Genomic DNA, 18,910 nt, shown 5'->3' with positions numbered 1-18,910 from the left:
AAAGGATAAAAAGACAATATCCCTCATGTAGGACACACACATACAGATATATATATATATACACACACACACATACACACAGTTATATGACATATATACAGATATATAACAGCAGCAGTTGTGTCCTTAAACATTCATCATGTCAACAATAACAAAGTATCTATCTATAAACATAAACATGAAGCGGAGGTACTTCCGTCCCTGCAGCAGGGGGCGCTAAGTGTGACGTCACGATGCAGACTGCCCTAAAAACCAAAGAAGAAGAAGCAGGTCCGTTTACGGCACACGTGTGCACAGCAGCTGTTTACAACATGGCGAGAGAAGCGAAGAAGAAGGAGGAGAGGAGGAGGCCGAAGGAGGAGAGGAGGAGGCCGAAGGAGGAGAGGAGGAGGCCGAAGGAGGAGAGGAGCTCCGGGGAGGAGGAGAAGAAGAAGAGGAGGAGGAGGAGTACCGGGCTGAAGCTCCGCAGCTCCCCGGAGCAGGACGCGCTCAGGCCGGACACAGTCTACAAGGAAGACCCGGAGGAGCTCCATGAGGAGCTGAGCGAGGAGCAGGAGGAGCAGGATGAGGAGCAGCATGAGGAGCAGCATGAGGAGCAGGATGAGGAGCAGGATGAGGAGCAGGAGGAGCGCAGGCGGCAGAAGCTCCTGGAGGCCATCAGCTCCCTCGGCGCGCGGAGGAGGAGGACCCTGCTGGAGCGGTCGGAGGCCGCCGGGCACATGTCGGAGTTCACCGTGAGCGCGGACGGAGAGGCGGAGCGGGTCGACCTGTCGGAGCTGATCGGGACCGTGGAGCAGACTCCCGCCGTGCCGAACCGGACCAAGAAGCAGCTGAAGCACCTGCAGCACGCGAACCGGACCGTGGAGAGCCCGCTGAGCCGGCAGGAGAGCGAGCGCATCCAGCGGGACGTGTCGTTCCAGAAGGCGGCCGCCGAGGTGAGCCGCTGGACGGCCGTCATCAAGCAGAACCAGCGGGCCGAGCAGCTCGTCTTCCCCCTCAACCAGGAGCCGTCCGGACCCAGACCCGTGGACCGGGTGGCGAGCGGCTGGACGGCGCGGACCCCTCTGGAGGAGGAGATCTTCAGCCTGCTGTCCGCCAACAAGCAGCCCATCCACGACCCCGTGCTGACCCCGGTGGAGGAGGCGTCTCTGCGGGCGATGAGCCTGGAGGAGGCGAAGCAGCGCCGGGCCGAGCTGCAGAAGGCCCGGGCCCTGCAGTCCTACTACGAGGCCCGGGCCCGCAGAGAGAGGAAGATCAAGAGCAAGAAGTACCACAAGGTCCACAACAAGGCCAAGAGGAAGGAGCTGCTGAAGCAGTTCGACGACATGGTGAAGGAGGACCCCGCCTCCGCCCTGCAGGAGCTGCACAGGATGGAGCTGGCCCGCATGCAGGAGCGCATGTCGCTCAAACACCAGAACAGCGGGAAGTGGGCCAAGGCCAAGGCCGTCATGGCCAAGTACGACCTGGGCGCACGCAAGGCCATGATGCAGCAGCTGGAGGTGAACAAGGAGCTGACGGAGAAGGTGGTGACGGCGCTCAACAACGACGAGGAGGAGGAGGAGCAGCAGCAGGAGGAGGTGCTGCCGGACTTTGTGAACGACGCAGAGCGAGGAGTCGACCCGTCCAACCCGTGGATGAGAGGACGACTGACGGAGGAGCCGACGGAGAAGGAGGTGAGCGACGGCGCAGAGGTGACAGTGGAGGAGGCTGCAGCACCCGAGGAGGAGGAGGAGGTGGAGGAGACAGAGGAGGAGAAACTCCTCAGAGAGTTTGAAAGCCGGAGGAAGAGACGTCAGCAGGAGGAGGAGGAGGAAGTGAAGGAGCAGCAGCAGCAGGAGGAGGAGGAGGAGGAGCAGCTCTCAGAGTTCACGACTCTCTTCCGAGGACTCGTTGGCGTCCGTCGGGAGGTGGAGGAGGAGAACCTCGCGGCAGCAGACAAACCGGACTCCTCGGCGCCGCTGCAGGAGAGTCTGATCCGGGTCAGGACTCTGGAGAATGTGGAGGACCTCCGTCAGCTCCACGATGAAGCCGCCACTCCTCCTCCTCCGCCTCCTCCTCACACCGAGCAGCCGCCGCCTGCAGCCGAGAAGGCGGGAAAGAAGAGGAAGAGGAAGCGCGGCATCGAGCTGAAGGAAGTCCTCACCAAGGGCACGAAGGAGATCCGAGCGCCCGTCGCTGAGACCGTGGAGGACGCCGGCGAGGAGGCGGAGGAGGAGCCGGACCAGCGCCGGCTCATCAGCGAGGCGTTCGCCGGAGATGACGTCGTCTCGGACTTCCTGAAGGACAAGAGGAAACAGGAAGCGGCGGGCAGGCCTCAGGTGCTCGACCTGACGCTGCCCGGGTGGGGTGACTGGGGCGGGACGGGCCTGAAGCCGTCACGCAGCAAACGCCGCAGGTTCCGGGTCAAGGTGGCTCCGCCTCCACCCAGGAAGGACCAGCGCCTGCCCGCCGTCATCATCTCGGAGAAGAGGGACGGCGCCGTGGCCCTCCACCAGGTCAGCTCGCTGCCGCTCCCCTTCCAGACGCACGGCCAGTTCGAGAGCGCCATCCGCACGCCGCTGGGCCGGACCTGGAACACGGAGAGCACCGTGAAGAAGGTCAGCCGGCCCAGAGTGGTGACGCAGCTCGGCGCCATCATCGAACCCATGACCCGCGACGAGCTGAAGGACAGGAAGAGAGGGGCTGATGGGAAAAAACCTTAGTGTGTGTGTGTGTGTGTGTGTGTGTGTGTGTGTGTGTGTTTCATGTCTGATGTTAAAATCTGTGAAATAAATTCAACACGTTGATTCAAGATCTGAGTTTTTTATTTCAGATGTTTCAGTTGTTTAAATGTTTGATAATTAGATGAACTGTTAACGAGGAAATATGAAACATTCAAAACAAGTTAAATTAAAATAATTTAATATTTAATGTGTCGTTAAATTGAACTTTATTAATCTGGTTTGTTGAACATCGTTGAGTTTCGTCATGTGACAGATTCAAACATCGTAAACACGTGATGACGTTAATCAGCTGAATCTGAAACGTGCAAAGAAGAAATCAGTTAATTAATAAAGTTAATTATTAATAAACTGAGTTTAGACGCTTTAACTTAAAGTTCAAAATGTTTCAGTTCACGTCTCAAAGAAGCAGAAAAACTTTGGACATTTTATTTAGTAAATATAAATAAATGAATAAAATGTTGATGTTAAACTTATATATATATATGTATGTCTGTATCTAGATATATATTTATATATTAACCAGCTGTCTGTGCAGTTTTGTCGACCTCTGCTGGCAGCTTCAGCAGCTACACGTGAATGTTCACGATGGACAAAATAATAGAAACACTCAGCATGATTCAGTTTCATGAATTCATCTGAAACGCGACGATGAGCATCATCAGCGTCTGTGTCAACATGAAGCAAAATGAAAGTTTCAAAACTTCAAGTTTCAAATTTAAATAACAGTTTAAAGAAATGACACTCGTCACACAGGACGGCAGATATTCTGCAGTCTTAATGCAGTCTCAGTGTAGTCTTAATGCAGTCTCAGTGTAGTCTTAATGCAGTCTCAGTGTAGTCTTAATGCAGTCTTAATGCGGTCCTAATGTTATAATATTTGATCTTCATGTCTGTAAAATGTGAGCAGCTCTTCATGAAGCAGAAATAAATAAAAGTTCAAACTGTAAATCTAAAGTTTGAACATTCGTTAATAATTCACACTAATGAATTATTAACGAATGAATTATAAATTAAAATATTAAACGATGAAGCAGATCATGATTTTTAAAACATGTTGAATCTTATTTTGAAGTTTCATTAAAGGAAAGTTTTTATTTACCCAGCAGAGGGAGCTGAGTGTGTGTGTGTGTGTGTGTGTGTGTGTGTGTGTTACATGTATGTCTGTTCAGAGTGTGTGTGTAGATATTGAAGTGTGAAGTGTACGTGTGTTCTCTGTCTCTCAAACACTGAATTCTTTAGAAGGTTTTACATTTACATATTCTATAGTTCACTGGTTTTATTTTCTACCTGTGTATAGTGTTAAATGTATATCTTATAGGTGTATATAGTGTTAAAGTGTATATCTTATAGGTGTATATAGTGTTAAATGTATATCTTACATGTGTATAGTGTTAAATGTATATCTTACAGGTGTATATAGTGTTAAATGTATATCTTACAGGTGTATATAGTGTTAAATGTATATCTTACAGGTGTATATAGTGTTAAATGTATATCTTACAGGTGTATATAGTGTTAAATGTATATCTTACAGGTGTATATAGTGTTAAATGTATATCTTACAGGTGTATATAGTGTTAAATGTATATCTTACAGGTGTATATAGTGTTAAATGTATATCTTACAGGTGTATATAGTGTTAAATGTATATCTTACAGTTGTATATAGTGTTAAATGTATATCTTACAGGTGTATATAGTGTTAAATGTATATCTTACAGGTGTATATAGTGTTAAATGTATATCTTACAGTTGTATATAGTGTTAAATGTATATCTTACAGGTGTATATAGTGTTAAATGTATATCTTACAGGTGTATATAGTGTTAAATGTATATCTTACAGGTGTATATAGTGTTAAATGTATATCTTACAGTTGTATATAGTGTTAAATGTATATCTTACAGGTGTATATAGTGTTAAATGTATATCTTACAGGTGTATATAGTGTTAAATGTATATCTTACAGGTGTATATAGTGTTAAATGTATATCTTACAGGTGTATATAGTGTTAAATGTATATCTTACAGGTGTATATAGTGTTAAATGTATATCTTACAGGTGTATATAGTGTTAAATGTATATCTTACAGGTGTATATAGTGTTAAATGTATATCTTACAGGTGTATATAGTGTTAAATGTATATCTTACAGGTGTATATAGTGTTAAATGTATATCTTACAGGTGTATATAGTGTTAAATGTATATCTTACAGGTGTATATAGTGTTAAATGTATATCTTACAGGTGTATATAGTGTTAAATGTATATCTTACAGTTGTATATAGTGTTAAATGTATATCTTACAGGTGTATATAGTGTTAAATGTATATCTTACAGGTGTATATAGTGTTAAATGTATATCTTACAGGTGTATATAGTGTTAAATGTATATCTTACAGGTGTATATAGTGTTAAATGTATATCTTACAGGTGTATATAGTGTTAAATGTATATCTTACAGGTGTATATAGTGTTAAATGTATATCTTACAGGTGTATAGTGTTAAATGTATATCTTACAGGTGTATATATAGAGTTTTGTTTTCTTACTGTCTCACTGACCGTTTGGGAGCTGCAGTAACTTTCCCTGCAGGATTATTAAAGTGATGTAAGTCTGTTCACAGTGTGTGTTACATGTATGTCTGCGTCACGTGTCCTCGCACGTTATGTTTTATTTTATTTATTGTGTTTATTTACAGACTTTTATTTTGGTAATCTTCACCTAGCTCGAGCCATGGATGACGTCAGAGGAGAGGAGGGGCTCGTGCGCCAGCTGTGTGTGTGTGTGTGTGTGTGTGTGTGTGTGTGTGTGTGTCGCGCTCTCTCCGGGAGCAGGAAGTGTCGTGGCTCTGACTAAACACCGAACCGGCCGCCGAACCTTCAGCGGGCAGAGGTAAGCTCATCAGCGGGGATGTGTGACATTCTGAGCGGGCATGAGACCGACCGACAGCCGGCGGGCTGACCGTGTGATCCAGCCGCCGCGGGCGGGCTCGCGGGCGGTCGTTGAACCGGAGGAAGCTCGGCGTTAGCTCCGCATTGTCTCCGCGAGCCGCTGTCTGCGGACCAACGTCACGTTTATCGACTTCGATCGATTAATTATTGATAAATGTCGGATTACTTCCCATCACGCGCTCTGATGGACGTCGGTAAACGGTCCGGACGGTCCGAACAGGAGCTCCGGTTCCGTCCACGTCTGAAGTTTCGGATGCCCCCTCAGCCTCAGCACACACCGGACGGGTCGTGTTGGAAAGGTTCGTCCGGGCTCGTTACCGGGAAGAGTGTGTTCACCGACATGCACTGATTTACCTCAGCCGGGCGTGTCTACCTGTGCTCAGGTAAGGCAGGTTAGACGATCCTGAGCCCCGGAGCGAGGCATGCAACCTCCACCACCTCCACCTGCACAGCCGATTTTACAGCGCAGCAGTGGTGGAGGTTGCACTGTAAACCAGCTGTGCCAAAAATGCTAAAAACAGTTTTACAGTGTTCACAGAGCAGATTTATACTGTATCAGTGCCTGATAGAAACCCAGTGCTGTAAGTAATGTGTTTTCTCCACTAGAAGAGCGTCCTACAGGAAACTTCATAGTGTTTTCTCCACTAGAAGAACATCCTACAGGAAACTTCATAGCGTTTTCTCCACTAGAAGAGTGTCCTACAGTAAACTTCATAGCGTTTTCTCCACTAGAAGAATGTCCTACAGGAAACTTCATAGCGTTTTCTTCACTAGAAGAACATCCTACAGGAAACTTCATAGTGTTTTCTCCACTAGAAGAGCGTCCTACAGGAAACCTCATAGCGTTTTCTCCACTAGAAGAACGTCCTACAGGAAACTTCATAGTGTTTTCTCCACTAGAAGAGCATCCTACAGGAAACTTCATAGCGTTTTCTCCACTAGAAGAGACGAGTGCTCTAGAGAACACACTATTTTCTCCAATGGAAGGGCGTCCTAGAATACACTATTGTGTTTTCTCCACTTGACATGCACCCTGTAAGACACTTTGTCACGTTTTCTCCACTAGAAAACAGCTCTGACCAAAAATAACAAAAACAAACTAAATGAAAGGACAAACTTTGCCGTTAAAGTTTCATAGATGTTTTTGTGTTTTTACAGTGTTGTGACATATTTAAAACAGTTTTTTCCACTAAACAGCAGCGACAGCTCTCTGCGGATCTTTAAACATTCAGATGTGACAGCAGACGTGTTGGATCAGTAAATCACATATTCATAAAAACAGTGTCAGCACTTCTTCACTGTGATTCACACACAAGTTATTTTTAAACATGAACTCTGACTGCTGACGGACACGAGTTTTAAATCTGCTCTAACGTCGTTAGAGAGTTCAATAAAGGAGACACATCAAAGCGTCCCCGCTCTTAATCCTGCATAACTTTAAGCCTTAATATAATGTGAACAGGTGAGTTGTATATAAATTCACCCTCAGTACAGTTGTCATGAACGGGGAAATTAGCTACAGAGACCAAAACTGTTTTTTGTACCAGGCTGTAAACATGTTTATTTCTGCTGTGAAGTTGGACATTTGGACATGGGGACTTATGGAGACTGACTCACTTCTGGAGCCAGACTCAGGTGGACGTTAGAGGAACTGCAGTTTGATTAAAGTTCTCCAGTGAAGTGTGACGCTCTGATCAGGATCGTGTGTCCGTCACAGCGTCATGTTTACACGTGCAAACTTGAACCAGGACTCGAACACGTGACGACGGTCGACTCTCTCTCTCTGTTTCCAGCTCCGCCTCTCCGTCAGGAACCATCCAGCAGCTTCCTCTGAGACCGACATGAGCCGAGACACCTCCATCACCTCCGTCACCTCCACATCTCCATCAGCAGCGTCCTCCGCCTGAGCCCTCGTCCTCCACCCGTCACTGCCCTGGTCAATATTTGCGTCCAAACATGGCGGCGGTTCCTCCTGGCGTCCGGCTGCTGGTGTCCTTCGACAGGGACCAATGGTGAGTGACTGCTGTGTGTGTGTGTGTCACATGACCAGGTAACACCTGAGGACAGGTAACACCTGAGGACAGGTAACACCTGGCGGTGCCACATTGTTGCACTCCATGACTCGTTTGTTTTGTTTGTTTTAACGCTTCACTACTGATCAATGTTTCCATCATGAAGTCTGTGAGTCACCTCGGTACTGTCACGTTATGTCCTGTTGGTCCCTGTGCTCCAACCCGGTCTGGTCCGCCTGCTGAGCCCGGTTCTGTTAGCCTGCTAACAGCAGTCGGTCAAGTTAGCGGTTCTTTAACGCTTCCTGTGCGACCTGATACCTGTGCTCACCTTCAGCATCACAAAGCTCTTCTATACTGCGAGCCGCCTGCAGCCTGTAAATAAATCAGAGCTGGGCTCTTGAATAGCGTCTTTATGTTCTGGACGGTTCTGTGGATTAGACTCGCCTGGGAAACCACCCGTGAGCTGTGACCCGAGTTCTGCTCGGGCTTTCCCGCCTCGCTCGCGTTCATCAGATCGGGTTTCGCGTCGTCTTCCTCCGTCAGCTTGTGAAGTTTGACTTGATTAACTTTCTTTGTGTGCTCTGGCTGGTCCTTGAAATCCTGGAAAGTTTGTGGATTCTTTAGTAAACAGGCTGTCTGCATGTGTGGCTCCCGAGTGATCCAGGTAAAACAGCGAATCTTTAACAAACCTTGAGGCAAATTCCAGGACAGTGACTCAAGCCTGTCTCGTTATAATTGTCTTTAAGCTCGTTAGTCCTGATTATTAAAGTCTACAGTGTTGTGACAGTAATTAATCTGTGTCTCAAATTACACCGCGTTCGGTCCTTGATTTTGAAATAATAGGCCTGGAAAGTCTTGAATTTGATGTTTGACACCTCCCAGGCATAAATCACAACTGATGCATTCCAATGTGGGAAATCCCAGCTCAGATATTTAAACCTGAATTTCCTGTCGGAACAAGACGCGGCGCCATCAGTCACGTTGTGTATTTATAGCTTTCCAAATGAGTTCAGCAGCTAACGTGACCCATGAAACTAACTTATGTATTGCCCAGCTCCGGTTCTGGCACGACACCGGTGCATCGAAAACTGGAACATGTGAACACCAACACTGCTCCGAGTACCGGAGAGCGACAGCAGCTAACAAACTGAGCTAACGTCAGCTAACAGCAGCTAACAGACTGAGCTAACGTCAGCTAACAGCAGCTAACAGACTGAGCTAACATGAGCTAACAGCAGCTAACAAACTGAGCTAACGTCAGCTAACTGCAGCTAACAGACTGAGCTAACAGCAGCTAACAAACTGAGCTAACGTTAGCTAACAGCAGCTAACAGGCTGAGCTGACATTAGCTAACAGCAGCTAACATTAGCTAACAGCAGCTAACAGGCTGAGCTAACATTAGCTAACAGCAGCTAACAGACTGAGCTAACGTCAGCTAACTGCAGCTAACAGACTGAGCTAACGTCAGCTAACAAACTGAGCTAACGTCAGCTAACAGGCTGAGCTAACGTCAGCTAACAGCAGCTAACAGGCTGAGCTAATGTTAGCTAACAGCAGCTAACAGACTGTGTTAATGTCAGCTAACAGCAGCTAACAGACTGAGCTAACAGCAGCTAACAGGCTGAGCTAACGTCAGCTAACAGCAGCTAACAGGCTGAGCTAACGTCAGCTAACAGCAGCTAACAGGCTGAGTTAACGTCAGCTAACAGCAGCTAACAGGCTGAGTTAACGTCAGCTAACAGCAGCTAACATGAGCTAACAGCAGCTAACATGAGCTAACAGCAGCTACAGCTGTCAGCAGTTTACTTCACTGTCCATCATAAACTGTAAATCTCAGAGTTGAGCCGTCAGGTTGAACAGAGTTTATATTTTGTCAGCTGTTGACCGCCTGATGTTTCAGTTCAAACTGTCACCAAGACTAAAAGACTCAGACTCAGACAGTCTCAGCTCTTTCCTAATGTCTTAATGAAGTTTTGATGAATGTGTCCTGGTGTTTTTGGCGTGTACAGATCGTTACAGATGGATCTTATAAGACTCAGGACAGTTTTGTGTTTGTCCTGTAAAGACTGAAACTAAACAAACAAACTAAACGAGTCGAGGAAACAGGACGAGGCGTGAAGATGCAGGACGTCCTGGACGGACGGATGTTTGTCCGGACACGACTCACGACTCGTCTGACGTCTGCTCTTATCTCAGCCTCAGTCTTACATCTGTGTGTGAACAGGGAGAGGCACAACACACACACACACACACACACACACACCTGAGTTAATACCACTAAAGACTGTCTGCTGTCTCCGAGACAAGTTCAACATGTGTGAGTTCAGAGGGCGGTGGTCTTTTGTCTTGAGTCTCCAGTCTTTAGTCTGTAGTCTTTGGTCTCAGTCTCCAGGCTTTAGTCTCAGTCTTTAGTCTCAGTGTCTGTCTTTGGTCTCAGTCTTTGGTCTCAGTCTCCAGTCTTTAGTCTCAGTCTCCAGTCTTTGGTCTCAGTCTTTAGTCTCAGTCTTTGGTCTCAGTCTGTGGTCTCAGTCTCCAGTCTTTGGTCTCAGTCTTTAGTCTCAGTCCTTGGTCTCAGTCCTTGGTCTCAGTCTCCAGTCTTTAGTCTCAGTCTTTAGTCTCAGTGTCTGTCTTTGGTCTCAGTCTTTAGTCTCAGTGTCTGTCTTTGGTCTCAGTCTTCAGTCTTTGGTCTCAGTCTTTAGTCTCAGTCTTTGGTCTCAGTCTCGAGTCTTTAGTCTCAGTCTTCAGTCTTTGGTCTCAGTCTTTAGTCTCAGTCTTTGGTCTCAGTCTCCAGTCTTTAGTCTCAGTCTTTGGTCTCAGTCTTTGGTCTCAGTCTGTGGTCTCAGTCTCCAGTCTTTAGTCTCAGTCTTCAGTCTTTGGTCTCAGTCTTTAGTCTCAGTCTTTGGTCTCAGTCTGTGGTCTCAGTCTCCAGTCTTTGGTCTCAGTCTCCAGTCTTTAGTCTTTAGTCTCAGTCTTTGGTCTCAGTCTCCAGTCTTTAGTCTCAGTGTCTGTTTTTGGTCTGTGGTGTCTCAGTGCTGCCCTCTTGTGTCTCCTCCCTGCAGGTACAGAGCTCTCACCTTCGTCCTCACCTTCCTGCTCTACACGAGCTTCCACCTGTCCAGGAAACCAATCAGCATCGTCAAGGTAACAGGACACATTGACGAGCAGACAGGACACACTGACGAGCAGACAGGACTCATTGACGAGCAGACAGGACACATTGACGAGCAGACAGGACACACTGACGAGCAGACAGGACTCATTGACGAGCAGACAGGACACATTGACGAGCAGACAGGACACACTGACGAGCAGACAGGACTCATTGACGAGCAGACAGGACACATTGACGAGCAGACAGGACTCATTGACGAGCAGACAGGACACATTGACGAGCAGACAGGACACACTGACGAGCAGACAGGACACATTGACGAGCAGACAGGACACACTGACGAGCAGACAGGACTCATTGACGAGCAGACAGGACACATTGACGAGCAGACAGGACTCATTGACGAGCAGACAGGACACATTGACGAGCAGACAGGACACACTGACGAGCAGACAGGACACATTGACGAGCAGACAGGACACACTGACGAGCAGACAGGACTCATTGACGAGCAGACAGGACACATTGACGAGCAGACAGGACACACTGACGAGCAGACAGGACTCATTGACGAGCAGACAGGACACATTGACGAGCAGACAGGACACACTGACGAGCAGACAGGACTCATTGACGAGCAGACAGGACACATTGACGAGCAGACAGGACACACTGACGAGCATACAGGACACACTGACGAGCATACAGGACTCATTGACGAGCAGACAGGACTCATTGACAGGACTCATTGACGAGCAGACAGGACTCATTGACGAGCAGTCAGTTTCATCTTCTTGTTCTTAAACCCTTTCCTGTTTCCTGTTTCCTGTCAGAGCGAGCTCCATAAGAACTGCTCGTCGGTCGCCGAGCTCGCCACCGCCGCGTCGGGCAGCGGCGGCAGCGGCCTGCAGCCTCCGACCTTGCAGCCCGTCCACGTGGACGTGGACTGCAGCTGGAAGCCTTTCGGTTTGTCTCGCTCGTGTTTCAGTCTCTGACGGTCAGAGTTCAGACGGAGACGTCAACACGAACTCTTCTTTCTGTTGTCAGATAAGACGAACTACAAACAGCTGCTGGGCGCCATGGACTACTCCTTCCTGTGTGCGTACGCCATCGGGATGTACCTCAGGTGAGCTGACGAAGACACATCAGTAAAATGTAATCTGGATACATTCTGCTATACCAACAGCCGCTACCAAACTGAGCTGACATTAGCTAACAGCAGCTAACAAACTGAGCTAACGTTAGCTAACAAACTGAGCTAACAGCAGCTAACAAACTGAGCTAACAGCAGCTAACAAACTGAGCTAACAGCAGCTACCAAACTGAGCTATCAAACTGAGCTAACGTTAGCTAACAAACTGAGCTAACGTTAGCTAACAACAGCTAACAAACTGAGTTAACATTAGCTAACAAACTGAGCTAACAGCAGCTAACAAACTGAGCTAACATTAGCTAACAGCAGCTAACAAACTGAGCTAATGTTAGCTAACAGCAGCTAACGAACTGAGCTGACAGCAGCTAACAGCAGCTAACAAACTGAGCTAACGTTAGCTCACAAACTGAGCTAACGTTAGCTGAGACAAGCTGCGGGAGCAGCAATGTTTACATCAGAGACATGAAGCAGCAACACATATTAGCTTGTGTTAGCATGCAGAACAGCTAACAGTGACGTGATAGCTTCTTTTTTTTGGCCCATGACGGCCACCGTACGAGCATGTGCGACTCGTTGTGGTTAACGTGATGTCATCACTGTGCTCCCACGCAGCGGCATCATCGGGGAGCGCCTGCCCATCCGGCTGTACCTGACTGTGGGCATGCTGAGCAGCGGCCTGTTCACCTGCCTGTTCGGACTGGGCTACGTCTACAACATCCACAGCCTGGGCTTCTACGTGTTCGTCCAGGTGAGACTCGCCCGTGACGAGTGAACACAGGGAACACAGGTGACGTTCTGAACTTACCTGGACTCTGTCTTCATCCCTTCAGGTGGCTAACGGCCTCGTCCAAACCACCGGCTGGCCCAGTGTGGTGACCTGCATCAGCAACTGGTTCGGAAAAGGAAGGTAAAGACCGACCAATGGTGAGGTGTGATGATGTAGCAACGTGATGGACCACGTGATTCTAATTGGCTCATCGAACAGTTTAGAAACCTTGATCAGTCAGTGAAGATGTCACAGGTCAGCTGAGTCCAGTCGACTCTACCGACCAGTCCAGTCACCCCGACTGACCAGTCCAGTCGACTCTACCGACCAGTCCAGTCGACCCGACCGACCATTCCAGTCGACCCGACCGACCAGTCCAGTCGACTCTACCGACCAGTCCAGTCGAATCTACCGACCAGTCCAGTCGACCCGACCGACCAGTCCAGTCGACCCGATCGATCAGTCCAGTCGACTCTACCGACCAGTCCAGTCGACTCTACCAACCAGTCCAGTCGACTCTACCAACCAGTCCAGTCGCCCCGACCGACCAGTCCAGTCGCCTCTACCGACCAGTCCAGTCGCCCCGACCGACCAGTCCAGTCGACTCTACCGACCAGTCCAACTTGTTGTTCTCTGTTGACTCGTGTCCTGTGGTGTCTTCCCGTCAGGCGTGGACTCATCATGGGCTTGTGGAACTCGCACACCTCTGTGGGAAACATCCTGGGCTCTCTGATCGCAGGTTACTGGGTCTCCTCTAACTGGGGTCTGTCCTTCATCGTCCCGGGCCTCATCATCGCTGCCATGGGCGTCGTCTGCTTCCTGTTCCTCATCGAGCGTGAGTGCTGCCTCCTGATTGGCTGCAGAATACGTTGATGTGTTGGTGGAAGCAACTCTTCACCTCGTCTGTTTTTGTGTCTGCAGATCCGAACGACCTCAAGAGTTTGTACGCTGCAACTCCTCCAGACACAAGCGTGAGTCTCTGAGACTAAAACCAGTCTTAAAGATCCAAACCAGTCTCTGAGACTAAAACCAGTCTTAAAGATCCAAACCAGTCTCTGAGACTAAAACCAGTCTGAAAGATCCAAACCAGTCTCTGAGACTAAAACCAGTCTGAAACATCCAAACCAGTCTCTGAGACTGAAACCAGTCTTAAAGATCCAAACCAGTCTCTGAGACTGAAACCAGTCTGAAAGATCCAAACCAATCTCTGAGACTAAAACCAGTCTGAAAGATCCAAACCAGTCTCTGAGATTAAAACCAGTCTTAAAGATCAAACATGAACTGACGTCTTTGTTTCTTCTGACAGCCAAAAACCAAAAACTGGAGCGGAGTGAACGGACACACTGACGTGTGTCTGCAGTACAAAGACAACAAAGCTCAGGTGTGTCACTGTATGTGTGTGTGTCACTGTGTGTGTGTGTGTGTGTGTGTGTGTGTGTCAAGTGTAAAACTATAAAGACAGAAACTTTCAAACATGTAATAAAAGAAACAGGCTTCAGGTCACTCAGGTGTCACTCAGGTGTGTGTAGGTTCACCTGCCCGACACTACAGTTAAGTTGCACGTGTCATTGTAATCCACTCAGGTGTACTCCTGGTACGAAGATAGTGTTCAGAACAGGAAGGTCAGTCGCTTCAGTCGCTCTGTCAGACTTTGTCGGGACACTGGATGGAACGTGAGGCTGAATCCAGATGTCCTCTGTCCTGTGTCCTCTGTCTGTTTGTCTTGTGTCCTGTGTCCTCTGTCTGTGTGTCTTCTGTCCTGTGTCCTCTGTCCTGTGTCTTCTGTCCTCCATCAGTAACTCATCACAAACTGTAGACTGATGCGTTCAGGGACGTCGGGACGTTTGGATGCAGCCTCTGTGTTTCTTGATTGTTGGGTCGGTTCATTAAACTGCGCCTCTTCTGTCTTTACGACGGAGCTGCAACAATAATAATCTGAATATGATAGAATCTGATTTTCTTGTTGTGCTGCGTCTCAAATCTGGAGATTTTCTGTCACGTTAAACTGATTCTGAGACGTTTGATTGGTCGTCAGTGTTAATCAGTTGCAGCTCTCCTGAACGTCCCCGTCTATCAAACCGTCTCTGATACTTTGTGAGTAAATGGTGGTGTGTTCAGGGACTCTGTCACTCTGTGCTCCAATCACACGACGTTGATATGCTACATGCTAACTCACAAAATATATTTTTATATTTGTTTGTTTGAATAAATTTAAAAGCCTAAAACATAAAGTTAGCTAATGTTAGCAAGACACTAGCTAACAGGCTAGTTATCCAGTGTTTTGTTAACATTAGCTAACATAAGATAGTTAACTAGTTAGTTAGCTACACATCAATCATTAGTTAGCCATTTACATCTGATAGTTAATGTTAGCAAAATGCTACTTAACTAGCTAGCTAAGTTACATTCATTTTATGTAGCTTGTTAGCTAATGTTGTGCCGACATTAAACTAATTTAACATGTGACATGTTTCTGTTGCTTTGACGAGCTAACACGTAGCTAACACGTAGCTAACACGTAGCTAACACGTAGCTAACACGTAGCTAACATGTAGCTAACACGTAGCTAACACGTAGCTAACACGTAGCTAACATGTAGCGAACACGTAGCTAACGTGTAGCTAACGTGTAGCTAACGCGTAGCTAACATGTAGCTAACACGTAGCATATCTAAGTACAGGAAAGGAAGTTGACTGAGGTCTTGCTCAGCTGTGATTGGAGCACAGAGTTTAAAGAGGCGGGGCTTAAGGTTGGTTAATTATTAATTAGATTTTTGTTGCTTTGTTTGTATTTTTAATTTATTGTGACGCAATTTGTAAGAAGTCGCCGTGACAACGATCTTTAAATATAAAAAACATAAATTTGACTTTGGTTCTTCTGTCTCTCCTTCTCCTCCTCCTCCTCTTCCTTCTCCTCCTTCTCCTTCTCCTCCTCCTCCTCCTCCTCCTCCTCCTTCTCCTCCAGAGTTACGACACTGAGCTGTTGTTGCCTAGAGACAGTGTGTGTGTCCCCGTTCAGCCGGTCGTCGTGGTGAGGAGAGAATCTGAGCCGTCGCCCATCAGCTTCATGGGAGCTCTGCGCATACCGGTCAGTGACAGACAGACAGACAGACATAGACACAGACAGACACAGACAGACAGACAGACAGACACAGACAGACAGACAGACACAGAGACAGACAGACAGACATAGACACACACAGAGACAGACAGACAGACATAGACAGACAGACATAGACAGACAGACAGACAGACATAGACACAGAGAGACAGACATAGACAGACAGACATAGACAGACAGACATAGACACAGAGAGACAGACAGACAGACAGACAGACAGACAGACAGACAGACATAGACACAAGTTGTAACGTGTGTGTGTGTGTGTGTGTGTATTGTGTGTGTATTGTGTGTGTGTGTGTGTGTGTGTGTGTGCAGGGAGTGGTGGAGTTCTCGCTGTGTTTGCTGTTCGCTAAGCTCGTCAGCTACACCTTCCTGTTCTGGCTGCCGCTCTACATCACCAAAGCAGGTGAGGACGGAGCAGCGCTCCTTCAGACTCGTGTTAGTTTGTGTAGTTTGTGTAGTTTGTGTAGTTTGTGTAGTTGTGTTGGCTCCACCTGTCTCACTGTTGTTGTTTGTGTGTCAGCTCACCTGGACGCTAAGAAAGCCGGTGACCTGTCCACGCTGTTCGACGTGGGAGGAATTGTGGGTAAGTGTTCCTGTCCGTTTAGCGTCTTTCAGCTCGTGTTGCTTGTTGCTGTTGAATCTAAAAGTTGCTGCCGTTGCTCGTTGCCTGTGACAGGTGGGATCCTGGCAGGTGTGATCTCTGACAAACTGGGGAAGAGAGCCTCCACCTGTGCGGTCATGCTGCTGCTGGCTGCTCCAACCGTAAGTGTCAGCTCAGACGAGGTCACGTGATGAACCAGATCCAGATTATAACGTGTGTGTGTGTGTGTGTGTGTGTCCTGCAGCTGTACGGCTTCTCCATGATCAGTGAGCTCGGTTTGGGTCCGACTGTCGGTGAGTCCAAAGATTCAGTCTGTTGTAGTGTTGATGTCGACCAGCAGGCGGCGCCACCGCAGCACAGACACATGAAGTTATTGACGTGCTCGTCTGTTTCCAGGGATGCTGTTGGTGTGCGGAGGCCTCGTCAATGGGCCGTACTCCCTCATCACGACTGCAGTGTCAGCTGATTTGGTAAGTGTGTTTCATACGTGACGCCACGCGACCACGACGACCTCCGTGATTTCTGCTCGTGTGTTACGTGACATCAGCTCTCTCTCTCTCTGACCTCTGACCTCAGGGGACGCACAAGAGCCTGAAAGGAAACGCCCGAGCTCTGTCCACCGTCACCGCCATCATCGACGGGACGGGATCTGTAGGTCAGTGTCAGGACGGACGCTCAGACGTCTGCACGCCGCAAAACGATAGGAGGAGTTAGGAGGAGATAGAAATGGTTAAATCTGGCACCAAATCAGACTTCAGACTTTCACAGTTTTTCACTTTTTATCCACACACACTCTCTCACACACACACACACACACACACTCACACACACACACACACACTCACTCACACACACTCACACTGATGGGGGTCGTGTTGCCTTCAGGTGCAGCGCTGGGCCCCCTGCTGGCCGGCCTGTTGTCTGCAGGCGGCTGGGATCAGGTGTTCTACATGCTGATGGCTGCAGACTTCCTCGCTCTGCTGGTGAGTTTTTAATTAGAGAGTTTGTTAACGAGTTTCACTGAGTTCAAACTGTACGATGTTTTTAATAAGTGTGTGTGTGTGTGTGTGTGTGTGTGTGTGTGTGTGTGTGCAGCTTTTACTACGACTCGTGATGAAGGAGCTGACCTCGAATAAACCCCGACCGATCTCTGCCGTAGAGTAAGTTTGTTTAATTATAAAATACATGAGAGAGAGAGAGTGTGTGTGAGTGAGTGAGTGAGTGAGTGAGTGAGTGAGTGAGTGTGTGTGAGTGAGTGAGTGTGTGTGTGTGTGTGTGCGCGTGTGTGTGTGTGTGTGTGTGTGTGTGTCACTGGGTGGCGCTGTAGAGCGTCAGAAAAACAAAAACTGACCTGAGATCATCTTAAGACAACAAAACTAAACCAAAAACTGTCTGAAGACTGTTTCAGTCGTCTTTAAATGAGTTTGATGTTTAAATACTAGCAGTCTGAGACAGTCTGAGACAGTCTGAGGCAGTCTGAGACAGTCTCAGACAGTCTGGGACAGTCTCAGACAGCCTGGGACAGTCTGAAGCAGTCTGAGACAGTCTGGGACAGTCTGAAGCAGTCTGAAGCAGTCTGAGACAGTCTGAGACAGTCTGGGACAGTCTCAGACAGCCTGAGACAGTCTGGGACAGTCTCAGACAGCCTGGGACAGCCTGGGACAGTCTGAGACAGTCTGAGACAGTCTGAGCTTCATGAGTTCTGAGTCGTCCTTTAAAGTCAGTCAGCTGTTTGCAGCGTTCTCTGGACGTTTGGAGGAAACGTTCAGTCAACGCGTGTTCACGTCGCGTCTGAAACTCGTTGGATCGTTTCTCCGTGAAGACGAGCAGCAGCTTCAGGTCATCGTCAGGAGACGCTCATGTCTGTCTCTGCTCCGCAGGCTGAAGGAGCACTGACTGCACCTCCTCCACGAGGAGCAGCGAGGAGCAGCGACTGCAACCAACCAACCAACCACTGAAGCCTGGAACGGACTGACACTCCGACTGGAACCAGAAACATGCCTCCTTCTCTTGTGACCTGTTTCCTAAGAGATGTCGCCTTACTTTGATTATTTATCGTGCGTGGAAATCTTTGAAACAGCAACTTCCACGTGCACATAGATCCCTACGGACAAAGCGAGCCTGAAAGCACGGCGACCTTTTCCAAACGCACCTGCGAACGTTCAAACAGCCAATCAGAGGTCGTCGAGATGAAGAACGCCGTCGTCAGGGTCGCGCTGTTAGAGAGACTGCCTCCGTTAAACGAGTCAGACCCTGTGGAGTCTCTGTAAACTAAATATTTTAATGAGCTTTTATAAGTTTGTCTGTCGCCACGTGAACGGGCCCGTCCACAGTTTTTGAGATTTCTGCCTCCGCCCGACATCGACAGAGGTGAAGCGGCAACATCTGTCCAGGAAACATCTGCCAGAGCGACCAAAGCGTGGATCGGACCGACCAAAGCGTGGATCAGAACCTGGACTGTC

General features: G+C 48.1%; 2 protein-coding genes across 7 annotated transcripts; both read left to right on the top strand.

Moving 5' to 3' along the window:
• The first annotated feature begins 247 nt into the window (after positions 1–247).
• si:dkey-251i10.3 (U3 small nucleolar RNA-associated protein 14 homolog A) lies at positions 248–3,211 on the top strand. Of its 4 annotated transcripts, none has more exons than XM_027290690.1 (2): positions 248–1,577; positions 1,848–3,211. In XM_027290690.1, the coding sequence occupies exons 1-2, from the start codon at positions 312–314 to the stop codon at positions 2,700–2,702; spliced, it is 2,121 nt and encodes a 706-aa protein (XP_027146491.1). In that variant the 5' UTR covers positions 248–311; the 3' UTR covers positions 2,703–3,211. The 4 variants fall into 4 exon arrangements, with proteins under 4 accessions (XP_027146491.1, XP_027146490.1, XP_019119616.2 ...); XM_027290689.1 differs by having other exon boundaries at positions 1,830–3,211; XM_019264071.2 differs by having other exon boundaries at positions 248–1,733; positions 1,836–3,211.
• Positions 3,212–5,480: 2,269 nt separating this feature from the next.
• On the top strand, positions 5,481–18,910 carry slc37a1 (solute carrier family 37 member 1). Of its 3 annotated transcripts, none has more exons than XM_027290691.1 (21): positions 5,481–5,618; positions 7,471–7,689; positions 10,750–10,831; positions 11,636–11,768; positions 11,850–11,928; positions 12,568–12,703; positions 12,786–12,862; positions 13,390–13,556; positions 13,643–13,692; positions 14,028–14,102; positions 14,305–14,343; positions 15,686–15,808; positions 16,160–16,250; positions 16,368–16,430; positions 16,524–16,609; positions 16,693–16,741; positions 16,845–16,918; positions 17,025–17,103; positions 17,334–17,431; positions 17,544–17,608; positions 18,329–18,910. In XM_027290691.1, exons 2-21 carry the CDS (start codon positions 7,634–7,636, stop codon positions 18,342–18,344), a joined length of 1,638 nt encoding a protein of 545 aa, XP_027146492.1. In that variant the 5' UTR covers positions 5,481–5,618; positions 7,471–7,633; the 3' UTR covers positions 18,345–18,910. The 3 variants fall into 3 exon arrangements, with proteins under 3 accessions (XP_027146492.1, XP_027146495.1, XP_027146493.1); XM_027290692.1 differs by lacking the exon at positions 5,481–5,618 and adding an exon at positions 5,637–6,060; XM_027290694.1 differs by lacking the exon at positions 14,305–14,343.

Source organism: Larimichthys crocea, chromosome XVIII (genome assembly GCF_000972845.2).
Source record: "Larimichthys crocea isolate SSNF chromosome XVIII, L_crocea_2.0, whole genome shotgun sequence".
Taxonomy (NCBI): Eukaryota; Metazoa; Chordata; class Actinopteri; family Sciaenidae; genus Larimichthys; species Larimichthys crocea.
Note: the sequence above shows the minus strand (reverse complement) of the source record. Positions and strands in the feature narration are given on the sequence as shown.

Bases quoted from the DNA above. Each gene is read 5' to 3' on its own strand.
- slc37a1 (XM_027290691.1), top strand. From the start codon at position 7,634: ATGGCGGCGGTTCCTCCTGGCGTCCGGCTGCTGGTGTCCTTCGACAGG. The intron at 16,742-16,844 runs GTGAGTCCAAAG...GTCTGTTTCCAG, and splicing joins CGGTTTGGGTCCGACTGTCG to GGATGCTGTTGGTGTGCGGA. The intron at 17,432-17,543 runs GTGAGTTTTTAA...GTGTGTGTGCAG, and splicing joins CAGACTTCCTCGCTCTGCTG to CTTTTACTACGACTCGTGAT.
- si:dkey-251i10.3 (XM_019264070.2), top strand. From the start codon at position 312: ATGGCGAGAGAAGCGAAGAAGAAGGAGGAGAGGAGGAGGCCGAAGGAG.